At 35.2% G+C, this 22,698-nt stretch overlaps 1 protein-coding gene across 5 annotated transcripts in view; it reads left to right on the top strand.

Annotated features, from left to right (window-relative positions):
- The window catches only part of CDH18 (cadherin 18), a 1,017,877-nt gene that overhangs the window by 988,625 nt on the left and 6,554 nt on the right, over positions 1–22,698 (top strand). For 4 of the 5 annotated variants that reach the window (XM_086676364.1, XM_086676366.1, XM_086676363.1 and 1 more), the window contains one exon: positions 18,689–18,940. The exons of the other annotated variant lie outside the window; for it this stretch is intronic. In XM_086676364.1, the coding sequence (XP_086532490.1) occupies positions 18,689–18,940 (252 nt within the window). The remainder of the gene's footprint in view (positions 1–18,688; positions 18,941–22,698) is intronic. 5 annotated transcript variants of the gene reach the window in all.

Genomic DNA, 22,698 nt, shown 5'->3' with positions numbered 1-22,698 from the left:
TCATCTTGCATTAGCGAGGCTATCATAATGTGGTGTACAAATTATATTTCCTCTTGTTATTATGAATATTTTTCAAACTATGGGTGGAAAATATGCATAATTGCAGAATATTTTGTAAATTTTGAATTACTTTTGCTTAAACTACTGTATTGTGTGGGAAAAGAAAGAACACCATAATCTAGTACCTAGAGAAGATTCACCATGATTTAGATTCCCTGTTTGGTAGATTTCTCCAGGTCCTGTAAAAATCAATCTTCTGTATGTAAAGGAAACACTAAGTCATTCTCTATGTGCAGTGTTCTGATTTGTATCAACTTTCTTCTTACCCCAAACTATCTTTGATCATGTTTATCTGAATATGCTACTTTTGGAATTTAACACTTGCCTCAGAATACTTTTAAAGAAACAACAGTGCATCCACTTAAGAGTAAACATATAATTTCCTCTCTATACACTTCAGGGAAAAGGATTTTCAAACACCAAAAAAAAAAAAAAAAAAAAAAAAAAACAAATGCTGTTACTTAATGTCAACTCACTAAAACATTATTTCCATCATTCCTAATTCCTTCTTTATATTATCATAACCAGAAGACCAAATTGTACATGTGGCCATAGCAAGATTCATATGAAAATACAAAGCTTGATTGTCTCTCATTTTAACTACCCTATAGTCAGCTCTATGTACGAGAATAAATATTTGTGCATGTTTGTATCTGAAATATTGTATTAGTTGATTATTGTACATTTATTTGCATTTGAGTATTCCATTCTACAATCCCAAATATATTTAATGTAAGTATGTTAAATATGTAAAAAAATCTATTACTATTTCCCATATTTCAATATTTGCAAAATTTGGAGAGCATTCAACTTTCTGCCTTAGATTACAATCATATCTAGATACCTATATCTATATCTATATCTATATCTATCTATATATTTCAGTTGTTTGTTTTTACATTCCAATAAGGATTTTATTTTATATTTTTAAGTAATTTTCATTTGATGATATAATGAAAATTTGACCTGGATTTAAAGATGGGCATTCAAGTTATTTAACCCATATAAGTATAAGTCCAAAAATATTTTTAAAAACAGGAGAGTTTTAATATTGTTGAGACCCACTCAGTGATTAAAAATCCGCAGACAAAAATACTATATCTGGAATTTGTGAATTTAATGAATGGCTACATTCAAAAGGGCTTAATTCAATCATTTGACTCACCAGTGGTAGGAACTAATTTCCCTCAAATATATACACTCTTGAAAGGATTTATGGTGCTGATGTACATATTTTTACATTTGTTTTAAATGTAATTTTTTTAACATTTTTAAACATACATACAAACATTTTTCAATGTAAGCTTTTTAACGTTTGTTTTAAACATACATACGAATGCTTTGTCAAACATGTGAGGCCTATGGACAGTTGTGTAGGGATAAAGATGTGTTAATATATTTGTAAGATTATTTTTTTAAATGTTGGGAATTGATAAAATTATAAATAACACAGGAAAATTTCTTTTGGATAGGTAAAACAGCAGTTTTTAGAAAAAAAAATCAGGTGCATAGCGGAAAGCATGAACTTATGGCAAGCCGATTTGATTATGCTAGATAAGCCACCTAAACTTTCCGAGCCTCAGCTTTTACATCCATAAATTATGCTTTAAAATACCCACTCTGGAATTTTGGGAGAGTTAGTGATACCATATGTAAAGATGGCCTTTTCTATAAACACAAGACAGTTATGGATAATAATATGTAAAGATGAAATTAAAAACAGAATAGCCATACCAAAATGAACGCACTCATACATATATATGTTCACAAGTGCATAAATAATTCTCTGGACAACAACCAGCACAAAAATAAAAAGAGTAAATATAAATATTAACAATCTAAGCCTGCTGAATCCTGGTAGCTTAGCATTTATATGCCCCCAGAACATACAAAATATATCTAAAAGAAACAAAGACAATGAAAATTAGTGTGTGTGTGTGTGTGTGTGTGTGTGTGTGTGTGTGAGCGAGCACGCACGTGCACGTGCACAGGCACTCACTGCTTACACAAAAGTACACCAGGAAACGGTGGAAGGCAGACCTAGCCTCCGAGCCAGGATGGGTGATCAGGAAGCCTTTGGTTTAGTAGCATCTCCCAAACTACTAAATGGTAAAGACTGAATAGAGAGAAAAAGAGATTTCCAAAATAAGAGAGAAGTGTATATATTATTGTTTACTCTAAGCCCGCAGATCAACACATTAAAAGGTAGACAATGAGGGGCGCCTGGGTGGCGCAGTCGGTTAAGCGTCCGACTTCAGCCAGGTCACGATCTCGCGGTCCGTGAGTTCGAGCCCCGCGTCAGGCTCTGGGCTGATGGCTCGGAGCCTGGAACCTGTTTCCAATTCTGTGTCTCCCTCTCTCTCTGCCCCTCCCCCGTTCATGCTCTGTCTCTCTTTGTCCCAAAAATAAATAAACGTTGAAAAAAAAATTAAAAAAAAAAAAGGTAGACAATGAAATAAAAAAATAAGTCAGAAAGTGAATTTACTCTGAATAATACAAAACACATAAGTGATCAGAAAATATTTTAATAAAAGTATATTTAGGATTCTCAAAATTAAAAAAAAAAATAACATGTTTACAAAAAGACCAAGAAGCAATTAAGTGAAATGAGACAATGAAAGAAAACAAGTGTGTATGAAAACAATTTAAAAATCCCTATGAAATCAATGAATTAATTAAATCCTTATCAAAATAAAACTATAGTTTTTGCATATATAAAAAAGTATATAGAACCATATAAGAAGCATACAATAATTCAGTTTTATATATGTAATTATATATAAACATATAAAACTATAGTTATTGAATATATAGAAAAGAACTACATATAGAAATTACATATATACAGAACTACATATGTATTACATACATATATACAGAACTACATATAGAAATTTATAGATATTTAGGTATGTATAAAACTACATATATATGTTTATATTCTTAAGTTTATACTGTAATTACAAAGACATATACCTGTATATAAACATATATAATATACGTATATGTATACACATACACATAGACACAGATATAAAGACAGAACAACACAAATTACTAGGCAGCATTACCTCTAGACAGGACACAAAGAAAGTTTAACAAGTCAAATGTAAAATTCATTAATTCAAGCAAAAAAGCTCAGGTGGATCAAAACTTTAAAAATGCATAAGAACACTTAGCAGATATGGAGTATAACGTGCCTAGAAGAATTAAGAAGAAATTATAGCAATCAACAATATAGATAGGTAAAATTACTTGACAGTTTCTCATATTGAAAATAGATGTGTCCTTACAATGAACATAAACACCAAAGCCAAGCACAAAATCAAATCTTCGCTTGGATATGACAGTTTAAAACTGGTAAATCTCAGGGGTGCGTTGGTGGTTCAGTTAGTTAAGTGTCCTACTTTGGCTCAGGTCACGATCTTGAGGTACACGAGTTCGAGCCCCACTTTGGGCTCTGTGCTGACAGCTCAAAGCCTGCTTCTGATTCTGTGTCTCCCTCTCTCTGCCCCTCCCCTCCCACAGAGAGACTCTCTGTCTCTCTTTCTCAAAAATAAATAAAAAAAAAAAAATTAAAAAAACCCCTGTTAAACCTCAAAGATAAAGAGAAAAATCTTTACAGTATCAAAGACAAAATGCAGAATAATTAAAAACAATGAGAATTAGATTTAAAGTAGATTCCTGTGTTAATTTTTTTTTTAATTTTCTTTAATGTTTATTTATTTTTGAAAGAGAGAGACCAGTGTGAAAGGGGCAGGGGTGAAGAGAGAGTGCGACACAGAATCTGAAGCAGGCTCCAGGCTCTGAGCTGTCAGCACAGAGCCTGATGCAGGGCTCAAACTCATGAACCATATCATGACTTGAGTCAAAGTCAGAAGCTTATCTGACTGAGCCACCCAAGTGCCCCTAATTTTTTTTTAAAGCTGAAAGAGGTTGACAAAAACCACGTGCTCAAAATGCTGAAGGAATATAATTTGCTATTATCAATAACCTTTCCTAGATTTAGTTAAAAATGGTAAGCTATCTAAAATCAAGGAGGACCCCTTAGTTAAGAATTTTTTCCAATGTATAAAAAATAAGTTTTTACTGTTCGCTACTGACATTTTGACAAATGTCGTATTAATCTTTGCCTTCAGAATCTCTGCAGAATATAATAAAGAAGAAAAAAATCTTGTAATTCATGTTTTATTTCATATGTTAAAGCTTGAAGAGTAAATGCTAAATTAGCAGAATAAAAGTCTGTGATTTCCAAAGCAAGGAAGGATTTTCAGAAAGTTAAATAAAAAAGCTTATTTTATCAATGGAGCACAAGGCCAGAAAGGAGAATAAAAGATGGAAGGTGAAAGCATAGAAAATGAAAGAAGAAAGTAGAAATAAATTCAAACATATTGTAGTCATAATCGGATTAAATATCATTTTTCATCAAAGCTGTATATAAATATGCTGCTTAGAAGAGGTGTACCAAATTCAAAATGAGATAGGAAATTTATATAAAAAGTTGGAAATATTTACCCATTGCTTCAAAAGAAACAACTGTTGCTGAAAAAAAGAAAACCCAGGGGTGCCTGGGTGGCGCAGTCGGTTAAGCGTCCGACTTCAGCCAGGTCACAATCTCGCGGTCAGTGAGTTCGAGCCCCGCGTCAGGCTCTGGGCTGATGGCTCAGAGCCTGGAGCCTGTTTCCGATTCTGTGTCTCCCTCTCTCTCTGCCCCTCCCCTGTTCATGCTCTGTCTCTCTCTGTCCCAAAAATAAATAAACGTTGAAAAAAAAAAATTAAAAAAAAAAAAAAAGAAAACCCATGATCCATGGGGTCTAAAATAAGACATTTATTCAGCTCACATGTTTATGAAGGAGCACATTCTGGTAGGTTTCTGATAGGTTCATCTAAGCAACTCTTCTGGTCTCAGGACACCTACAGTCACTACAACTAATCAGCATTGTAAAAATAAAAATATTCTCACTTCAAAGAGAAAAACGTAACCATGATAAATAGAAACAAAACACAAGATTATCCTTGTTAACAGATGATGAAATTGTCTATAGGAAAATGTAAGAAAGTCTACAGAAACACCTTGCATAGTAATGGGATGTTTTGCCAACATTTTTGAATACTAGCAAATGCCCCAAATGGATCGATTTCCTATATTAAAAAAAAAAAAAAAACAAAAACAAAACCCAAACTACAAGGGCACCTGGGTGACTCAGTCAGGTAAGCATTGACGCTTGGTGTCGGGTCATGTCATGATCTCCAGGTTTCATGAGTTTGAGCCCTGCGTAGAGCTCTACACTGGAAGTACTCAGCCTACTCCAAGATTCTTTCTCTCCCTCTCTCTGCCCCTTCCCTTCTTACAGTGTCCTTGCCTCTCTCAAATAAATTAATTAATTAAAAAAATATATATGAATAAATGGTAAATCAGGTACAATTTAAAATGGCAAAAACAAATCGAGCAAATTAGCACAAACCCTTCTAAAATCATTAGAGGAAAAAAATCAATACATAATTTTCAAGTTTATTCTATATAAAGAGCAATGTTACTGAAATTATAAAAACACACCCCAAAATAATATATTTACCAAATTACTTAATCAGAGCACTTAAATTTTCATATTAATCTATAAATTAAATCTAATTTTAATGATAAACTCAATTAGTCATCTGTTAATAAAATGCAAATAAATAGTAAAGGATTAAGAAAAGCAAAAATGTATTGAAAAAGAAGATGATGGAGGTATGTAATTAGCAGAAACAGAAGAAGAGAGGACAGATCCTAACAGATATCTAGACATTATAAAGATGAATATAGTGAGTGTAAACCCAGAGAGTTGGTTTTTCTCTTTTCTTTTTTTTTCTTTTTCTTTTCTCTTTTTTTTTTTTTTTTTTTTTTTGCAAGTGCCTGACTTAAGCTTTGATTGCCAAGGCCCCCACTTCAAAGAGGGCTATCTGGAACAAACACCATGCCAGCCACAGGACTAGATCAAGATCCAGGCTGCCTCCCCCTGTCCCGGGAGACTCTTTGTTTTAGAGACCTTGATTGATTTTGATAATGTTGATTTGGGCCTTTTTCTCTCTGCCTCTCTTACGATGCTTTAAATTCCCACTCTTATGTTTTAAATTCATCAATAAAGAGTGAGTCTCCCAGACCCTAGGACCCACCCTTGACCCCAATACCAATAGAACTTTAAGGCCCCTCCACATCCTCTTTCTCTCTACCCTCCACCTCTCTGTGTGACCCCAGGCATGCCACATAATTTCCAGGATATGTAAGTAATAAACATTTTTTTTTTTTTTTCAAATTTTCCTAATGCTTATTGCGGAAGAGTGTCTTGGAATCATAATAAGAATCACAAAGGCTGGTCCAATCACAAAATTAGTTATTGATAGGCTAAGACTAGCATAAAACAATGAAATACTCTTTAAATATGGTACTAGTAGAGAAATAAAGAGAGGAGGTGAACAGATTCAGGGGAGTGAATAAAATTAGATATCTAAATCTATGTATAAGCATATGACCTTGACAGAAGGCAAAGGTAGCATTTTTAACCATTGTGGAAAGGGTAATACAAAAAGTACATAGAAAGGGACCGGCTGGTTATCTAGATTCTCTAGAACATCTCAAACACATGAATAAAAATAAATAAATAAATTATATATATATATATATATATACACACACACACACACACACACACACACACATATGTGTATATGTGTGTGTGTGTGTGTATATATATGTGTATGTATATATACATATATACACACACATATATATATATTTGTTTTCCATTACTCTCCCATTCCCGCTATAGCCCTTCTCCCAAATTACCATGTACTCAAAGATAGTAGCAAAAGTAAGGGTGAACAGAGTATGGTGAAAAAGGAGCCCAGCTTAGCAGATATTTGAAAGGAATAATAGACAAAAGAAATTGCAGGCTAAAAATATATTTCAGGCTCATTCTTCCAAATATTTGCTAGGATAACAATGTAGAGCTAAATAAACTTGGTCTGTGGATGGATCCTGAAAGTCACTTCCAAAGCAGAGAGGCATTGAGATTCACAAGAAAATATATAAATACTGGCCCAGATCTACTCACCACTTCTTACTGTGTTGGAGAAATCACTGGGAATTGGAGCTCAAAGGACTTCCCTCAGCAGAAGATCACAGGACATTGCAAGGGTCAAGCAGGATGAAAGAGAGGCAGTTAGCATATATTGGGATGCACCTAATGTGAGAAAGAGAAAACCATACTTAAATATCTGACAAAGACTTTTTGAGTGGACACATGAAAACATTGCCAATTTAAAATTTCTGGTAAGGTGATAAAACTCAAATAGCCTCTGCTTAAAATGGAATCAGTAATCAGAAAGATGGAAAAAGAAGGAACACTGCCCAAGAGGACACTGCTTTCCTCTCATTCTCACAAGGGAGTTGAGAGGTGATGTCAGTGTCCTTGGACGCCTCCTGCTCTTTTGAGTCTTATGGAATTTTGCTGTCTCTCCTGATTTCTATCATCTGTCAAGCTTCAGTCACTTCCCTCTTTTCCCAAAAGTCTTGGTAATCCTGACTCCATCCATACTCAAAACATAACTGGAAAAATGTAATGCCCTTAAGAGAAAATTAGCCAGGACTTTGGCTACCCAACACCCAATACCCAGCAGTCATTAGACAGAAAAAAATCCATTTTGTGTCCAATGACAAATGGTTATATGATAACTGGAACTTCCCTCATCACAACACTTGTCACAGGGTGGGCTCTCTCCCCATTTAGACTATAAAATCCAGGCATACAAGGAATTTTGTCTGACTTATTTAACTGCTGTATTCCTCACTCCTACCACGGTGCCTGACACAGAGGAAACTTTAAGTAAATATCTGTTAAAAAAAATAAGAGGAAAAACAAAGAAGAAAGTTTTAGAGTTTGACTCTGGAAATAGGTTGGCTCTATTTGAAACCTGGTTTCTCTGCTAATTATGTGTGGGACCACCACCAAATCCTTGTTCTCGGTGTGTCTGTTTCCTCCTTTGTAAAATGGAGATATGGACACAATTATTACTATTTTGTAATTTTTAAGAGAGATGAAAATATAAAGAATTTGAAATCACATACGAAGGGCTACATGTTTTAAGGGGCACACTGAAGGTAACTAAAAAGTAAATACATAGATGGAAAAATAATATGAAGAATCCAAATAAATTACTCTGAGTAAAGAAATATTTGAGTTTTAGGTGGGAAGAATACGTAACTATCCCAGAGAAATTCCCTAACTCGACAGACAAGGAAATAATTTTACCAGTTTCCAATGAAATTAAATTATAAAGATAATAAATGGTGCTGAAGTACTTATTTGCAAAATAACGAGCTAATAGTCGATGGATCTTTTTTTAGTGACACTTGAAAAAAAGAACTACAATAAGATAATCCTCTTCCTGTTAGGATATCTTGTTAGAATACTCATGTGACAATCAGGGAAATGTATTTTAAAATACTGAATGCCTCAGTATTTAATATAATTACTATAATATTAAATATAAAATCTATTAATTATAGGGGCGCCTGGGTGGCTCAGTCGGTTAAGCGTCCGACTTCAGCTCAGGTCATGATCTCGTGGTCCGTGAGTTCGAGCCCCACGTCGGGCTCTGGGCTGATGGCTCAGAGCCTGGAGCCTGCTTCCCATTCTGTGTCTCCCTCTCCCTCTGCCCCTCCCCACTCATTCTCTGTCTCTCTCTGTCTCAAAAATAAATAAACATTTAAAAAATCTATCAATTTAATAATGTCCCATTGATAAAATATTTGGAGCTATAGCAGTCAAATGAAAATAAGAATAAATGTCTGAAAAGGTAAAGACAAAGTATTAAATGAACAATATATAATTAAGCATCAAACAAAAATAACAATCTAAGTGTAGTGTTTAATCACATTTATGAGCAATAATTATAGTGTAGAAAATAAGAATCTTTCTTGGGGTGCCTGGATGGCTCAGTCAGTTAAGCCTCTGACTATTGATTTCAGCTCAGGTCATGATCTCATGATTGTGAGATCGAACCCCACATTGTCACATTGTGCTCCATGCTGAATGTGGAGCATTCTGAAGACTCTATATCCTTTTCCCTTTGCCCCCCAACTCTCTCTCTATCTCGCTCTTTCTCTCCCTCTCTCTCTATCGCTCTTTGTCTCTTGCAAACGAGAAAATATGTTTCTTTTTTTATTGTTAATGTATTTGTTTTTGAGAGAGAGAAAGAGAGAGAGATATTGAGAGTGTGGGGGAGGCACAGAGAGAGAAGGAGAGAGAATTCTAAGCAGGCTCCACACTGTCAGTGCAGAGTCCAACGCAGGGCTCGAATTCAGGAACCACGAAGTCATGACCTGAGACCAAATCAAGTTGGACACTTAAGGGACAGAGCCATCCAGGCACCCCAAAGTAAATATGCTTAAGAAATGTTTATGAAATGGACTTTGAGTATTTTCAGTAAGAATATACTCATTTATTGTATCTAATTAAAAACTGAAGAAAAGCACCTGAAATACACACACACACACACACACAGCTTTTTTTCATGGCTTGACATTTACACTGGCTGTCCAGCATTCTACAGGAGACTCACACTGTATAACTAATCATCACCATTCTTCCTCTCTCATCTTACAAAGAATTTTTTTCTCTAAAAGAAATCTGTAGTCAGCTCTTAAATTGACATTGTTTTTCTCCTACCACTTAATCTGTAAGGGGGCATGCATTGTCTGTGCTGTATAAGGCAGTGATCTAAGCTGTCCAGAATGTTAAGAATTAAAACACAAAGCTCCTGCTTTCAGGGGACTTGCCGTCTAGTTGGAGAAAAGAAGATGTTATGAAATGTAACTTTTAACTGAAGGCAGTGACAGATCACTAAAGGTTGTACTGAAACGTGATTTGACTTTAAACGATAGAATCCAATCCGCCAGGTAGAATGAATCTGAGAATACTTTTCAATTAGACTGGAAATCAAGACAGCAGAAAGGTGACAGAATGCAGCATCATTTAGAAGAATCTAGCCAGGGACATGTGGTAAGGCAGAGACACAGGCATTTTATTCACTATTCAGAACACATGAAGTATTAAGTACACTGCTATGTCCCATGCTTAGAAAAAAAAAGATTCTGCCATTAATCCTTTATTTGTCCTAGTACAAAATTGTGGTGAATAGAAAATTTGGTACTTAACCAAAATCTTCAATATTTATCTGGAAAATTTTGACCCTTACCTATTAAAATACTGAAGACTTTGATTTGGAAAGTAACCAAGTGAAGAATTTCTATTTTTTTTCTTTTTACAACATATATAGCGAAATATATATTGTAAATAGGTTTGTTTGATAAATGACCTTATTTATCATTAACTAACATGTCACTAATAATACAATTTTATTTAAAATTAAAAACCAGAGTTCAGAAGATAATTTTTTTTTTCAACGTTTATTTATTTTTGGGACAGAGAGAGACAGAGCATGAACGGGGGAGGGGCAGAGAGAGAGGGAGACACAGAATCGGAAACAGGCTCCAGGCTCTGAGCCATCAGCCCAGAGCCCGACGCGGGGCTCGAACTCACGGACCGCGAGATCGTGACCTGGCTGAAGTCGGGCGCTTAACCGACTGCGCCACCCAGGCGCCCCCAGAAGATAATTTTTAAGTCGCAAGCATTATCAAGTTACATTACTCTAAAACAACAAAAAAGCATGAAATGCTTCCTGATTAAAATGTAGTTTTTCCTATAATCACCTTCTCTTGAAATTGTAATAGGTAAGCTTCACTTTAGGCTCAAAAACTCACATTGTTTAATTCCAGCTTCTTAACCAAATATCTATAGCTAATGAACTCTGGTCATGTAACCAAGTCTGTGAGTATAAGCTTATACAAGGGTTCTGTGCACACGATTGTTGTATTTATTCATTTTGTAATATAAAAGTGTAATCTAATCCCCCAGTATAAATTATCATTAGTCTACCAGGTAAGACTGTTCCGCTTCATAGTCTTTACGCTGCTTTCTTGAGAGACTAGGTTTTATTTGATGCAAGGAGATTTGCCAGCCTAATTCCTAGGCTTAATTCTAATTGTCAAGTGCATTTGTAAATCTTACAGATTTTACACATGGAAGAGATAATTTATAACTATGTGTATACTTGTATCTCTGTTTGCAGGGTTCCGAATCACATATAATAAGGCTTTCAAATTTGAAAATCCTTATCATAATTTTGTTGATAATTTGCTATCTACTCATATTTGTCTCTCAGTTTTCTTCTTTAGATATGCGTTTTCCACTTTGGTAGACACTCCCAGTCCATACCACTTTTTTACATAAATGACCTACCCAAAAATGACCATTTTAATGCCATTATACAAAAGATTCTGTAGACTATCCTATTCACTTTGTTGCAACCTTTTGAAGATTTTTTTTTCCTTATTTTTATTACCTTTACTTGTTTCTTGGTAGTATTGATCCATACTTCTGAACATGAGGGTCATATCATTTGTAACTTGTCTTACGAGTTTTAGCAAAATACTTAAAAGGCACTGCTGGAAAGTACTGTTTTCCTTGTGATTATTTGGGTTTGGTGAAAGGCAATCTGAGTTTACACTGAGTTTAAGATAAGGACTATTTTCAAATTTGACTATTTTTTTCGTTTTTTTTTTTTTAATTAATTTATTTATTTTGAGAGGGAGGGTCAGTGAGAGAGGAAGTGAAAGAATCCTACATGGGCCCTGCACTGTCAGCGCAGAGACCCATACAGAGCTTGAACTCATGAACCATGAGATTATGACCTGAGCCAAACTCAAGAGTTGGACACAACCCACTGAGCCACCCAGGTGCCCATCGAATTTGACTATGTTTAAAACCTCTTAAAGAGGTGTCATTTAGGGCCTTTTCTCTCGGATTTCACAGTCCATTGGTTTGAAACACGTCAGAAGCCATGAAGAGCCTTGATGTATAGTTTGTACTTCTTTCGCACCGTCAGGTTTCTCGTAGTCAATATTCCCAGAGTTTATTTTTGTCCTTCAAATGAGAACTCGCAGCTGGTGTTGTAATGTGCTTAATTTCTCTGCAGAGTCTAACCATTGAAAATTCCGTTTTTAACCACAGGGCTTCGAGAGACCATTTAGCCGTTTCTCCCAATTCGTAAATAAAACAACACCCCGCAGTCCTGAGAATATTGTTGCAGACGATGCCTCCAACATCCTCTAGTGGATGTGGTAGCAGCTGGGCCCTGCTGAGTCACTTGCCTGCAGTCTCTGGTGAGGCTGAGACACGCTGTTTGGGTTCTAGTAGGGATCCCCCTTCCCTCCCAGTCCGATCTCAGTCCTCCTTACTCATATGGTGGTCACACCTCGAAGGTGGTCACACCTGCTAGCATCATACTGTCCTCTAAGGGAAAATAGAGACCCAAAGCTTGACTAGGAAGAAGGCACAGGGTTCATATGCCATCTTGAGCCGAAAATCGGAAAGCGTGACTTCAAATGCAGTGATTTGTTTTAATGGCCATTTTGCTCTAGATAGGAAAATATTCTTTTGTTCTCTTCTTAGTGATTTTAATCTCTGTTGATTTTTGTTTTTACTTTTATATATTTTTCCTAATGTATTTGGCAGACCCTACCTCCTCTCACCTTTTTTTTACTCCCACTCACAAAGGAGTGACAGCAAAGGACAGTTCCGTCCTACTGTTCTCTAAGCACAAGTATAAAAGTAGACAAAGTAAAATGTGCCTAATATTTACCATTCCATGCCACTTTCCTTTTTGTTTTCCTTTTGTGAAACTGTAGGTTATTCTCTGCTTTAATTCCTTCCTGGCTCAGAAGGACATAATGCCCCAGGAGTCACCTCCTCTACCCTCTGCTCTCAGGCAGGAGAAACATTAAAACAACTTCATAAATAGGGTTATGTGTTCACTTTTTCAAGCTAAGGATTTATCCTCACAATTTCCTTCTGTGTTTACAAATTTAGTGACTCCAAACGTAATATCTTCTACTTTGATTCATCCATTCCCACTAAAAATAATAGTATTTGTTAAAGGTATGTGATAAATAATGAGTAGAGGGCTTCTCTTGTAGTTCGTATACTTGTCTCTTTTTTTTTTCTGTAAACAACCCTTATCTCTCCTTCTACAATTATTATATTATTGTGGTATGGTTATGAATTATTTTGAATTTGGGGCTGGATTTCTATTTTAAAAGTTTCTGTTTTTTTATCACCTTCTCCACGCTTATTAACACTCTTATGCATATTCATATGTGTTATTCATGAGCAGATTTGCTGATACTCTTCAAAGTTCATATTTTTTTCTTCATATGTATTTATATTTTTTTAAGTCTCTAATACATAGGCTTGTATAGAGAGATGGACATAGTTGATGGTAAAGAGGAACTGAACAGTTTCAAATGTGGTTTTAAAATGTTGATAATAGATAGTAGCTTCTTTTTGGGAAAGACATTTTCCTGCTGTGAATGGAAGATTAAGGCTCAAAGGAAAATGGCAAAGCAGCTCAGAATAGCTATTGCCTGGCATCTGATAAAGAATAGATATCGACAAATTGATGGCTAGGCTCCTTTAAGAGCATAGTCTGCGTTTCTCTATGTACTTGGTGGAGCCAATTAAGATAATTATAACTATTTTACCAACACATATCTTTTTTAACGACTCTGAAAGCAGAAGCCTTAGACAATGGATGCTTGTGTTTATGTGGGATTTAAAGATGATCAAGAAGGAGTGTGGCAGATGGTCAAAGGGTTGACATTCCAGGGTGCAAATAAGAACATAATGACATATTGGATCATACATTCGTGATTTGGCAGAAAAAGCAAGGGAGGCCAGGAGGATGTTTACAAACTTAAATGAACAGGCAGAATCAGGAGGCTGAAAATTGATATTAGGGCGATTCTAGGGTCAAAGAAGGGGAAGTCAGGAAGCAGGAGAGAAGCAATAAACATTTAGTAGAGAGCTTGAGGAGGTAATGCTGTTGAAGTGTTAGAGGATATGTAAGTTCATTTTCCTTTTAATGTCTTAATACATGTCAACATAATAAGGAAACTGTAACAAAAGACAAGTTCCTGCTGAGTGTAGTTCAAATCATTATTTATCAAGTACCTATTATGTGAGAGGAGCTGTACAGGCGGGCAAAAGAGCATTGTTTCATGCATGGTCTCTGATGATAGTTAAATTATGAGTATATTTCATTGCTGCTGGAAGACCAGAAAAAAAAAAAAAAAAAGGAAACAATATGAAGTCATGCATATTTATCTGTCTGGTGAAATTAAGTTTCTAGTTCCTAGCTTTCTCTTCAGACATTTAAAAAAAATTTTTTTAAGTTTAGTTCAATTAGAGATCCACATCTGGGGATCTTAAATACATCTGCTGTTCTGATGGATTTAAAAATATTATTTTAATGTCTGCTGGCTGTGCTTGAGAGAAAGCCTATCTTTATACCTGTATTATCAAACAAAGAATCCTATGAAATGGTGGGGAGTGTATGGATGTCTAATAATTTAAGTTTTGAAGAACACATAGTTTTAATACCAAGATATAAGGCAATTTTGGACTTTAATATAAGATCTGCTTTTGCCCCAGGGAGTATTTAAAAAGCATCCCTTATTTTAATTTAAATTCTATTACAGTTTATATAAGTAGCACAGAGATTAGAATCTTTCAAGGTCTTTCAAAATATTGAACAAAAAAATAATAGGACACATACTATTAGCTCAAGAAAATTATGTCTGAATTCCAGAAGCAGTATGCAACTTGCATTATACTATCCTAGTCTGTAGCCTTCTGTCCCTATAGAAGCTTAGAGGTTGCAAGTGTACCTATGAATTCACAAAACATTTTATTGTGAATATTTTATTGTGAATCATCAGCCAGTTATGAAATCCCTGTAGTTCTTGTAGCTCCAAAGTGATTTTTTTTCTTACTATGGTTGCTTTTCCAGTCATCACAATGTTTTCTTAAAGTGTCTACATGAAGTCAGATATTGCATATCTGTATAGCAGTCTCCTTACATCCTCTCCTATGGACCATAGCTGTTTACAAAAAGGAAATAGAATATATACATATATATATATATATATATATAATTTATAGTTTTATTATATATTATTATATATTATATATAGTTATATATAGTTTCATTATATTATTTATAATATTATATATTATTTATAGAATAAAGAAATAGAATATATATACACATATGTGTGTGTGTGTGTATATATATATATATATATATATATAAAGAATGCTTTGACATCTGTGTTGAAAGAATAAAACACATTCAAGGCTATTTCCAAATTACACTGAAGATACACTTGCTGGGAATATCAGGAATATATTCCAGAAGACATTAATAACTAAGAGAATCTCCCGATTTTTCTGGCCATTTTCTGAGACCCTTTGGTCACCACCTAAATCCATATGCAACATGTAGAATTTTCACACTATTGCTTCAAAGACTCTTTGTATGACAGATTTTTCTAAAATTTTTGCCATCCCAAAGTCCTCTCAATACACCCCCTTTGGGTTAAAATAGAACTTTTAAGGTGGTAAACCCAAAAGTATGCACAGTGTTTCAGTGCAGTCTTCTCACTAAAGAGATTCATAGATAGTCCATATTTTACTGAATGATTCCAGTACTGTTTAGTTTATCTGAACTTCCTATAGCCTATTCCTGCATTCAGAGATACATATTACAAAATAATTGCTGTTACTCATCTAATATGCATCTTTATTCACATTGTTTTAGTTGAAGTTCTTTGTGCTAGCTGTCCAATATCTTCTTGAATCCTAACCAAATATATATTCTTGGCTTCCAAGAGTCCTATGAGCTTGTGTCTTCATTCAAACTATTGAGAATCAGAATTAAGGACCAACCTTGGGTACACATTGTTAGAGACTGTCCTTTATTTAGCATTGATAATCAGTACTTTTCATGTTCCATCCTGGTATGGTTGATCTTTATTGAGCTCATATATTTTTATCCACTTGGAAATGAAGATTTTCTATATTGCTTGGTTTATTTTTTTTAATTATACGTCAAGTTTGGGATTTGTTGTTGCTCTTGAAACCTAATTTTGCAGTTTCAATGAAACAAATTTTATTCTCTGTATAAAAATACATTGTGTGTGTGTGTGTGTGTGTGTGTGTGTGTGTGTGTGTGTATGCATACATATCTTCTTATCTCTTTCATTTTAGGTCAAAGTTTTCTTGTTCAAGTTCAGTGAGCCTTCAGCCAAGTACATTTTTTGCAGTTCCAGTTAGGTACACAATATCCCATTTGAAGAGCTCATTATTCTGCTCTGCTAAATCTTTCTAGGTAGGAAGCTCTTTGCTTCCTGAATCCTCTTTTCTTTTCAAAAGTCAAACCTACAGCTGGAAAAAAAGAAAGAATAGTTTTACGTCTCTGTGTCTGAGAGCTTTCTATTTAAGAACTTAAGGTGTACTGAAACATGTTCTGGATTTCTTTTTGTTTCCGATCATGTTTCTGACTGCATTTCCAATAATTATTCTGAAAGAGAGTATGCTTCCAGATTAAGAATCTAACGTGTACACTAGGCCAGAGCCATAAAAGGGGGTCCGCAACTACCATTGCATGTTATATCATTGTACACGTTATTAACCATGTTTATTGAAATCAGGGACCAGTGCCTTCCACCTCTTCTTTGGAGGCCAGCAGTGGGATTCTCAAACATGTTTGTGCCTGTGAACACTTAGTTCATACCTTTTCCTTAGACTAGGGAGCTGCACATGTAGGCAAGTTTATATTAATCATGATGCAACGTCCTACAGCTGAGAGGTGTGCTGCTTCAAAGCTCAGGTCTCTGGGCAAGGGCTTGTGACTGTTGTAATTATACAATACACATGATGCAATTTCTGCATTTTTTCTTTCTCATTCTCAACTTGCTTCAAAATAGACAATCGATAATTTTTTTTTCTTTTCCACTGGGTAAGAAAATCTTTTGTAATTTGTCATTGGATTATGTGTGCTCTTTAACAAACCTTCAGTTATGTATATGTGTGCACATAAATGATCATATGTGCATATGATTATAAAACCATATAATTCATGTGTTTTATTACATTGAATATTTGCAAAATGTGTTATCTTTCTACTGCATTAATTTGGCAATATAAAATCAAGAAAATATAACTGTAGGGTATTTTATCATGGCTATCTTAAACATACTCCTAGGTAATAGCATTTCAATTTCCAGAATTAAAAAAAATAAATAAATTAAATGAATCCCTAAGTGTAATTGTCTAACGATTCACTTACTTTTTACTGAATTAACTAAAATTAATTAATTAGTAATTAACTCGTAGGTGTACTTGCAGGTTAGATTCTCTGGAAGAAAGCTCTGACCTGGAGTTTAGAGGGCAGATTGTTTACTGCAGTTCGCAGTTGGGATCAACGTCTGTGGGGCAGTGGAAGGAAGCAGGTTGAGCAGCGTGAGACATTGAGCTTCCGTGCAAATTTAATGCCTCGCAGTTGGCCCAATAGTAAAGCTCTGGAACTAAACCTGCCTTTCACTATGTCTACATTCAATGGAAGTGGCTCCACCTTCAGAACCTTGAAGCAATGAGTCACTGATGATATGCTGCTCCAGAAGGATGCAACACAGGGCCAGGCGATAATGTGCAAGTAGGGCAGCTACTAATTCCATGCAGGGGGTCTGCACAGCACATCTAAGTGTATGCCAGAAGGGTCTTTAGACCAACAAACCTGTTGGACTGAAGAATAACAGTACTAAGATAACCATATACTATGTGCACTTGAGAACATCAGTGTGACTGGAGGTGAATTGGTAAAAAGGCAGTGTGATGTTGTGGTTTGGGAATGTATTGGGGTTGTATCCTGATTATTTACTAGCTCTGTAACTTTGGGCAATTTATCCTCTGGGACTCAGTTTCTCTATTTTTTGATTATTATATACAGTAAAAATGATTTTTCCTAAAATATAAGACACTTAACATCTTCCCTCTCTAATCTATAATCCAGAGTGACTATGCAAGCAATTAATGTAATAGAATTTTGAAAGCACATAAAAAGTAGAATTAACTATTTTATTCATCATTAACTTTCCATGGTGTGCTACTATATAACAAGAGTGCTTCACATCACAACTAAATCTGAAAAAGTTTATTAATTGATCTGGTCTCTCCACAAATATATTATCTACACCAGTGGTCCTTGGGCTTTTTTGTACATTAACATCATCTGAATAGTTTGCTAATGCCTGTGTTGAGTCACCGGGTTTGGCGTGGGGACCACTGTCTCGTTTCAAAGTTTAGGACCCATTGGCTTGAATCTGTATTCTTTTAAGTCTTTTTGCCTTCATGTCCATGTCCAACATGATTGCTTCTTCATTCCCCTGTCTTCCGCTCTTTCCCTTCTCTTTAAATTTTGGCTCAATTGATTTTCCAACTCGGTATCTCAATTTAAGAACATAGCTTAGTCACTCTATAAGGATCGCCCCTTCCTGTTCCTTTGTCCATTTCATAAACTAAATTTAAAAAAAAAAAACAAAACATACCCATTTTATCCATTAAAGGAAATGTGAATCTTGACCGGCGGCTTTACTAAGTACATTTTGTTTTGCTTATGTCTGTCATAGATAACACAGCCAGCATTCTGACAAGGCGGAGGAGATTTAGTCGAACTATTCAGGATGTGTATTATCTCCCCATTATGATCTCTGATGGTGGAATCCCCTCTCTCAGCAGCAGCAGTACCCTCACCGTCAGGGTTTGTGCATGCGAGAGAGATGGGCGCGTGCGGACCTGCCATGCGGAAGCGTTCCTGTCCTCGGCTGGCTTGAGTACAGGCGCCTTAATCGCTATTCTGCTGTGTGTTGTCATTCTCCTAGGTAAGGTCACCCAACTCCTAATGTTGTGTGATGGCGATTCCGAATGTACCGTATGGTGGCCAGCAGTGCATTAGAAAGGAGAGACAAAGAAAATCACTTGGACGGGACTTAAAAATTAGGAACCCAAAATTTGGACCACAAAGCATAGCTGCACAGACTTCCTTTTAATTAACTTTCTCAATACCCGAGCTGATGGAGAGAGACTTGGATTGAAATGTGAGTGAAAGAGTTGAAATGTCAGAAGGAAAGATAGGTTCAGAGAGAAATCTTTTTGGAAAGGATCTATTTGGGAAATAATTGATATTAAAAATTCTAAATACCACATTGAAGGAGCTTTTACACTGTATTTCAAAGAACATAAGTGACATGATTCTCAGATGAATCTCAACACCGTATAAAAGTAGATTTCTTGTGGAAACTTCTATTAGCCTAAAATATTACTTAATCATCAATGTTAGCTGAATTTTAAAGTACAAAGTCTGAATCATTTTGGCGTTAACTATATTACATTTTATTAAGTTTAATAGGATTTTTAGTTGAGATTTGCATTACATTTCATTTTAATAAAAAATAAGATACTTCCTCTAATTTTATATATATATATATATATATAAAATCATTTTCATAGTCTAAGTCTAATCACAGCCACACTTGAAGCTATTACTGTAACCTCTTTAGAATCGCTATTTCAACAAGACCACAAATCCGATTTTTATAACAAGAGAAGTAGACATAAAGAATCCTTCTGTTTTGTTCAGAGGGTAGATATTTATTTTCCCAGCATATCCACTCCCTTCTTCCTTTCTCTTAGCATCTTTATCTTTTGCTCATTTTTTCAGTACTGTGTACACGTGGGGCAAAATTTTTAAAAAAACAAAACTATATGGTTTGTGGAGACAGATGTTTTGTTTTGTTTTGCAAGGAGTGTTCCTTGTTTTGTTTTTGAGGTTAAAGATAAATCACCAGTATGGAAGGGGTAGAGAGCAAGGCAGAATGAGGCTGGGAAGTGGAATGGATGGTTAGGCAGCTGTGAGACAGTTTGGGGCTCCATTGAACATGGTAGATGGTGGCTTTTGTTCTCGGCGTGTCAAGAGACGTCTCAAGCAAGAGAATCCATTCATAACATTCGTGTTTGGAAACGATGAGTATAAAGGAAGCAGAGAACAAGTCTCATGATGGCGTGAGAGCATGTAGGCAAAGCAATTAGGACAACAGTGCGGCTGTCTTGTTCAGCCCCCTTTGGACTAGCATAGTTAGAGCGCAGGTGAAGAGTAGTAGATAATATCAAGGTGTTTTAGGTGAAATCAAAAGTGATCTTGGATAATATGATGCAGATCCCTGGATGAACATTTTTTTATCAAAATCTTAACAGAATGATTAATGGAAGTGCCTAAGATTCATTTCAAAACTGACACATGGAGAATTTCATGTCAGTGAGCTATTATCTAATGTTTATGACATAGTGTATTTTTTATTTCATTTTTTTAAATTTAAGTTTATTTATTTATTTTGAGAGAGAGAGAGTGCAAGAGGCAGAGAGAGAGAGAGAGAGAGAGAGAGAGAGAGAATATCCCAAGCAGGCTCCCCACCATCATTGTGGAACCCGATGTGCGGCTCAAACTCACATACAGTGAGAGCATGACCTGAGCCAAAATCAAGAGTCGGATGCTCAACCAACTGAGCCACTCAGGTGTAGTTTTCTTGAAACAAGTTTCCAAGGGCTAAAAATAAAAGAGCTGACAAAAAAGTGATCTTGGATAGATTAGATAGATGTTGTCTGAGTTAGAAGAGGTTCAAAGAAGACTTTTCATCTCTTGCTGAATGTGGTTGCTGATCCTCACTGAGCTGAGGATCAGAAGTGCATGTTGTTGAGGTCACTACAGCAGGAGACTATAAAGAGAGAGATAATAAACTAGGCGGAGCTGTGACGAGCTCACGTGTGGTCACAGTGTCAAGAAGGATGTGATAGCAGTACAGAGGGAAGGGACGTTCAGAGAAGAAGGAGGAATAAGTGCAAAGTATAATGTCATCAAGGCCAAAGGAAAAAATAACATATCAAAAGCATAGACCATCCAACAGTATCAAAAGCTGCTCAGATATTAAATAAATTTTGTAGCTAAGTCTACCAATCGCACTTAGCAACAGGGAGCATGGAGGTTCATTGCACCGCCGTGGAAGTGTTTCATTGTAGTATAGTCTTACACTAGATGCGTGGTAGAAAAGGAAAACAGGAAAACCAGGCTTTCTCAATTTTATTTACTTATATATTGATTGGTCACAACTGCTATTTGCTAAAGACATGTATGTATTGCTTTTTTTTTTTTTTTTTTGCATTTGATAATTGAAACAAAAACACACAAAGCCAAAATGGAAAATAAAATAAAATGAAATAAAATAAAATAAAACAAATACAAATATTGATTCCTCTACAGTTCCTAACCTAAACCACAAAGAATAGAACCCAGTAACTTTAGTATAATTTCCTCCAATTCTGAAAGACAGATCATTATCTATTATGATTATAGAGTCACATTATCTTTGCCTTTTGTTTTCACTTATTACCATAAAACCATCTTTGTATGCTAGGGTAAAGGCTTAAAAAGGTAATTGAAAATGTTAATATACAGGCAAATGTAAGGTATATTATGTAGAATAACACTTTATTTTTTCATGAAACAATACTTTCCTTTAATTGACTTTATGAAAATGTCGTTTCTCCTCTGGGGTAAATAAGAGAGCATTCTAAATTTTATGCTCTCCCTCAGGACTAATGGAACAAAGGCGTTATTTAATATGTTTACTCCTTCATTTTTTATTAAAATTCCAAAGTGTTTTTACAGTTGCATCCCAAGGTGGCAGAATAATTTCTTAAGTTTGGTGTAAGCAACTATTATTTATAATGTAATTTTAATGTTCATGATATTTTAAGGGTTTTTATTGTTATTCAGAAGATACCTAGTCAAGAGACTTAGAATGTAGTCAGTTTTAATTTTGAAATAATGTTGGCTAATGTACGAGCTTTGAATTTTCAAGGAAAATATCAGCTATACCAGAGGTAGTGAAACTTTATTTTAGAACGTTTTTTTTATAATTCTGAAATAATGTTAAAAACTAACAGCTATACAAATGATGAAATTAATATATTAATAGTGAAATATGTTTTAGTTATTAGCTGTGGATATTACTTGTATAAACACAGTCCTGGTTTTGCCACTAATTAACCATATGATCTCGGGTAATCTGTACAGACTCTTGTTTCCATATACAAATCTATAATAATAAAGCATCAATTAGAAAAGAACTTTAGAGTTCTATAAAATTTATGTTTTTGTATAGGATAAATATGATTCAGTATTTTGCAGTATGGTCAGACTCCACCTAAGTGTATATCAATTATCTGAAATTGGTGCTTGGAAACCAATGAAACTCTACTTGGAACGGTAGACGTGCAATTTTTCAGTTGGGTTATGTTCCGTCAAGATTACTGTTTAAGATCATTTTTAAACAGGATGCATGGGAGAGAATTTAGAGTGACCCTTTATGATGCACTCAGAATTTAGTTCTACAGGAAGGGATACCTGGAGTTCTCTTTCCCTTCCAGGGATCTGACATTTCTTTCCCAACCTCATCCCATCACATGTGAGAGGGTCCAGAGCCAGAGCAGGTGGTAGAGCAAACCTCAATCACACTTGGGACACAACAAACCTTTCAATCAGGCTCTGAATCAGACCTCTGGCATCAACCTATAAGCCCACACA

The sequence above is a fragment of the Puma concolor genome, chromosome A1 (genome assembly GCF_028749965.1).
Source record: "Puma concolor isolate L17-30 chromosome A1, mPumCon1.1.hap2, whole genome shotgun sequence".
In the NCBI taxonomy this organism is placed as follows: domain Eukaryota; kingdom Metazoa; phylum Chordata; class Mammalia; order Carnivora; family Felidae; genus Puma; species Puma concolor.
This window is presented reverse-complemented; position numbering and strand designations above follow the sequence as displayed.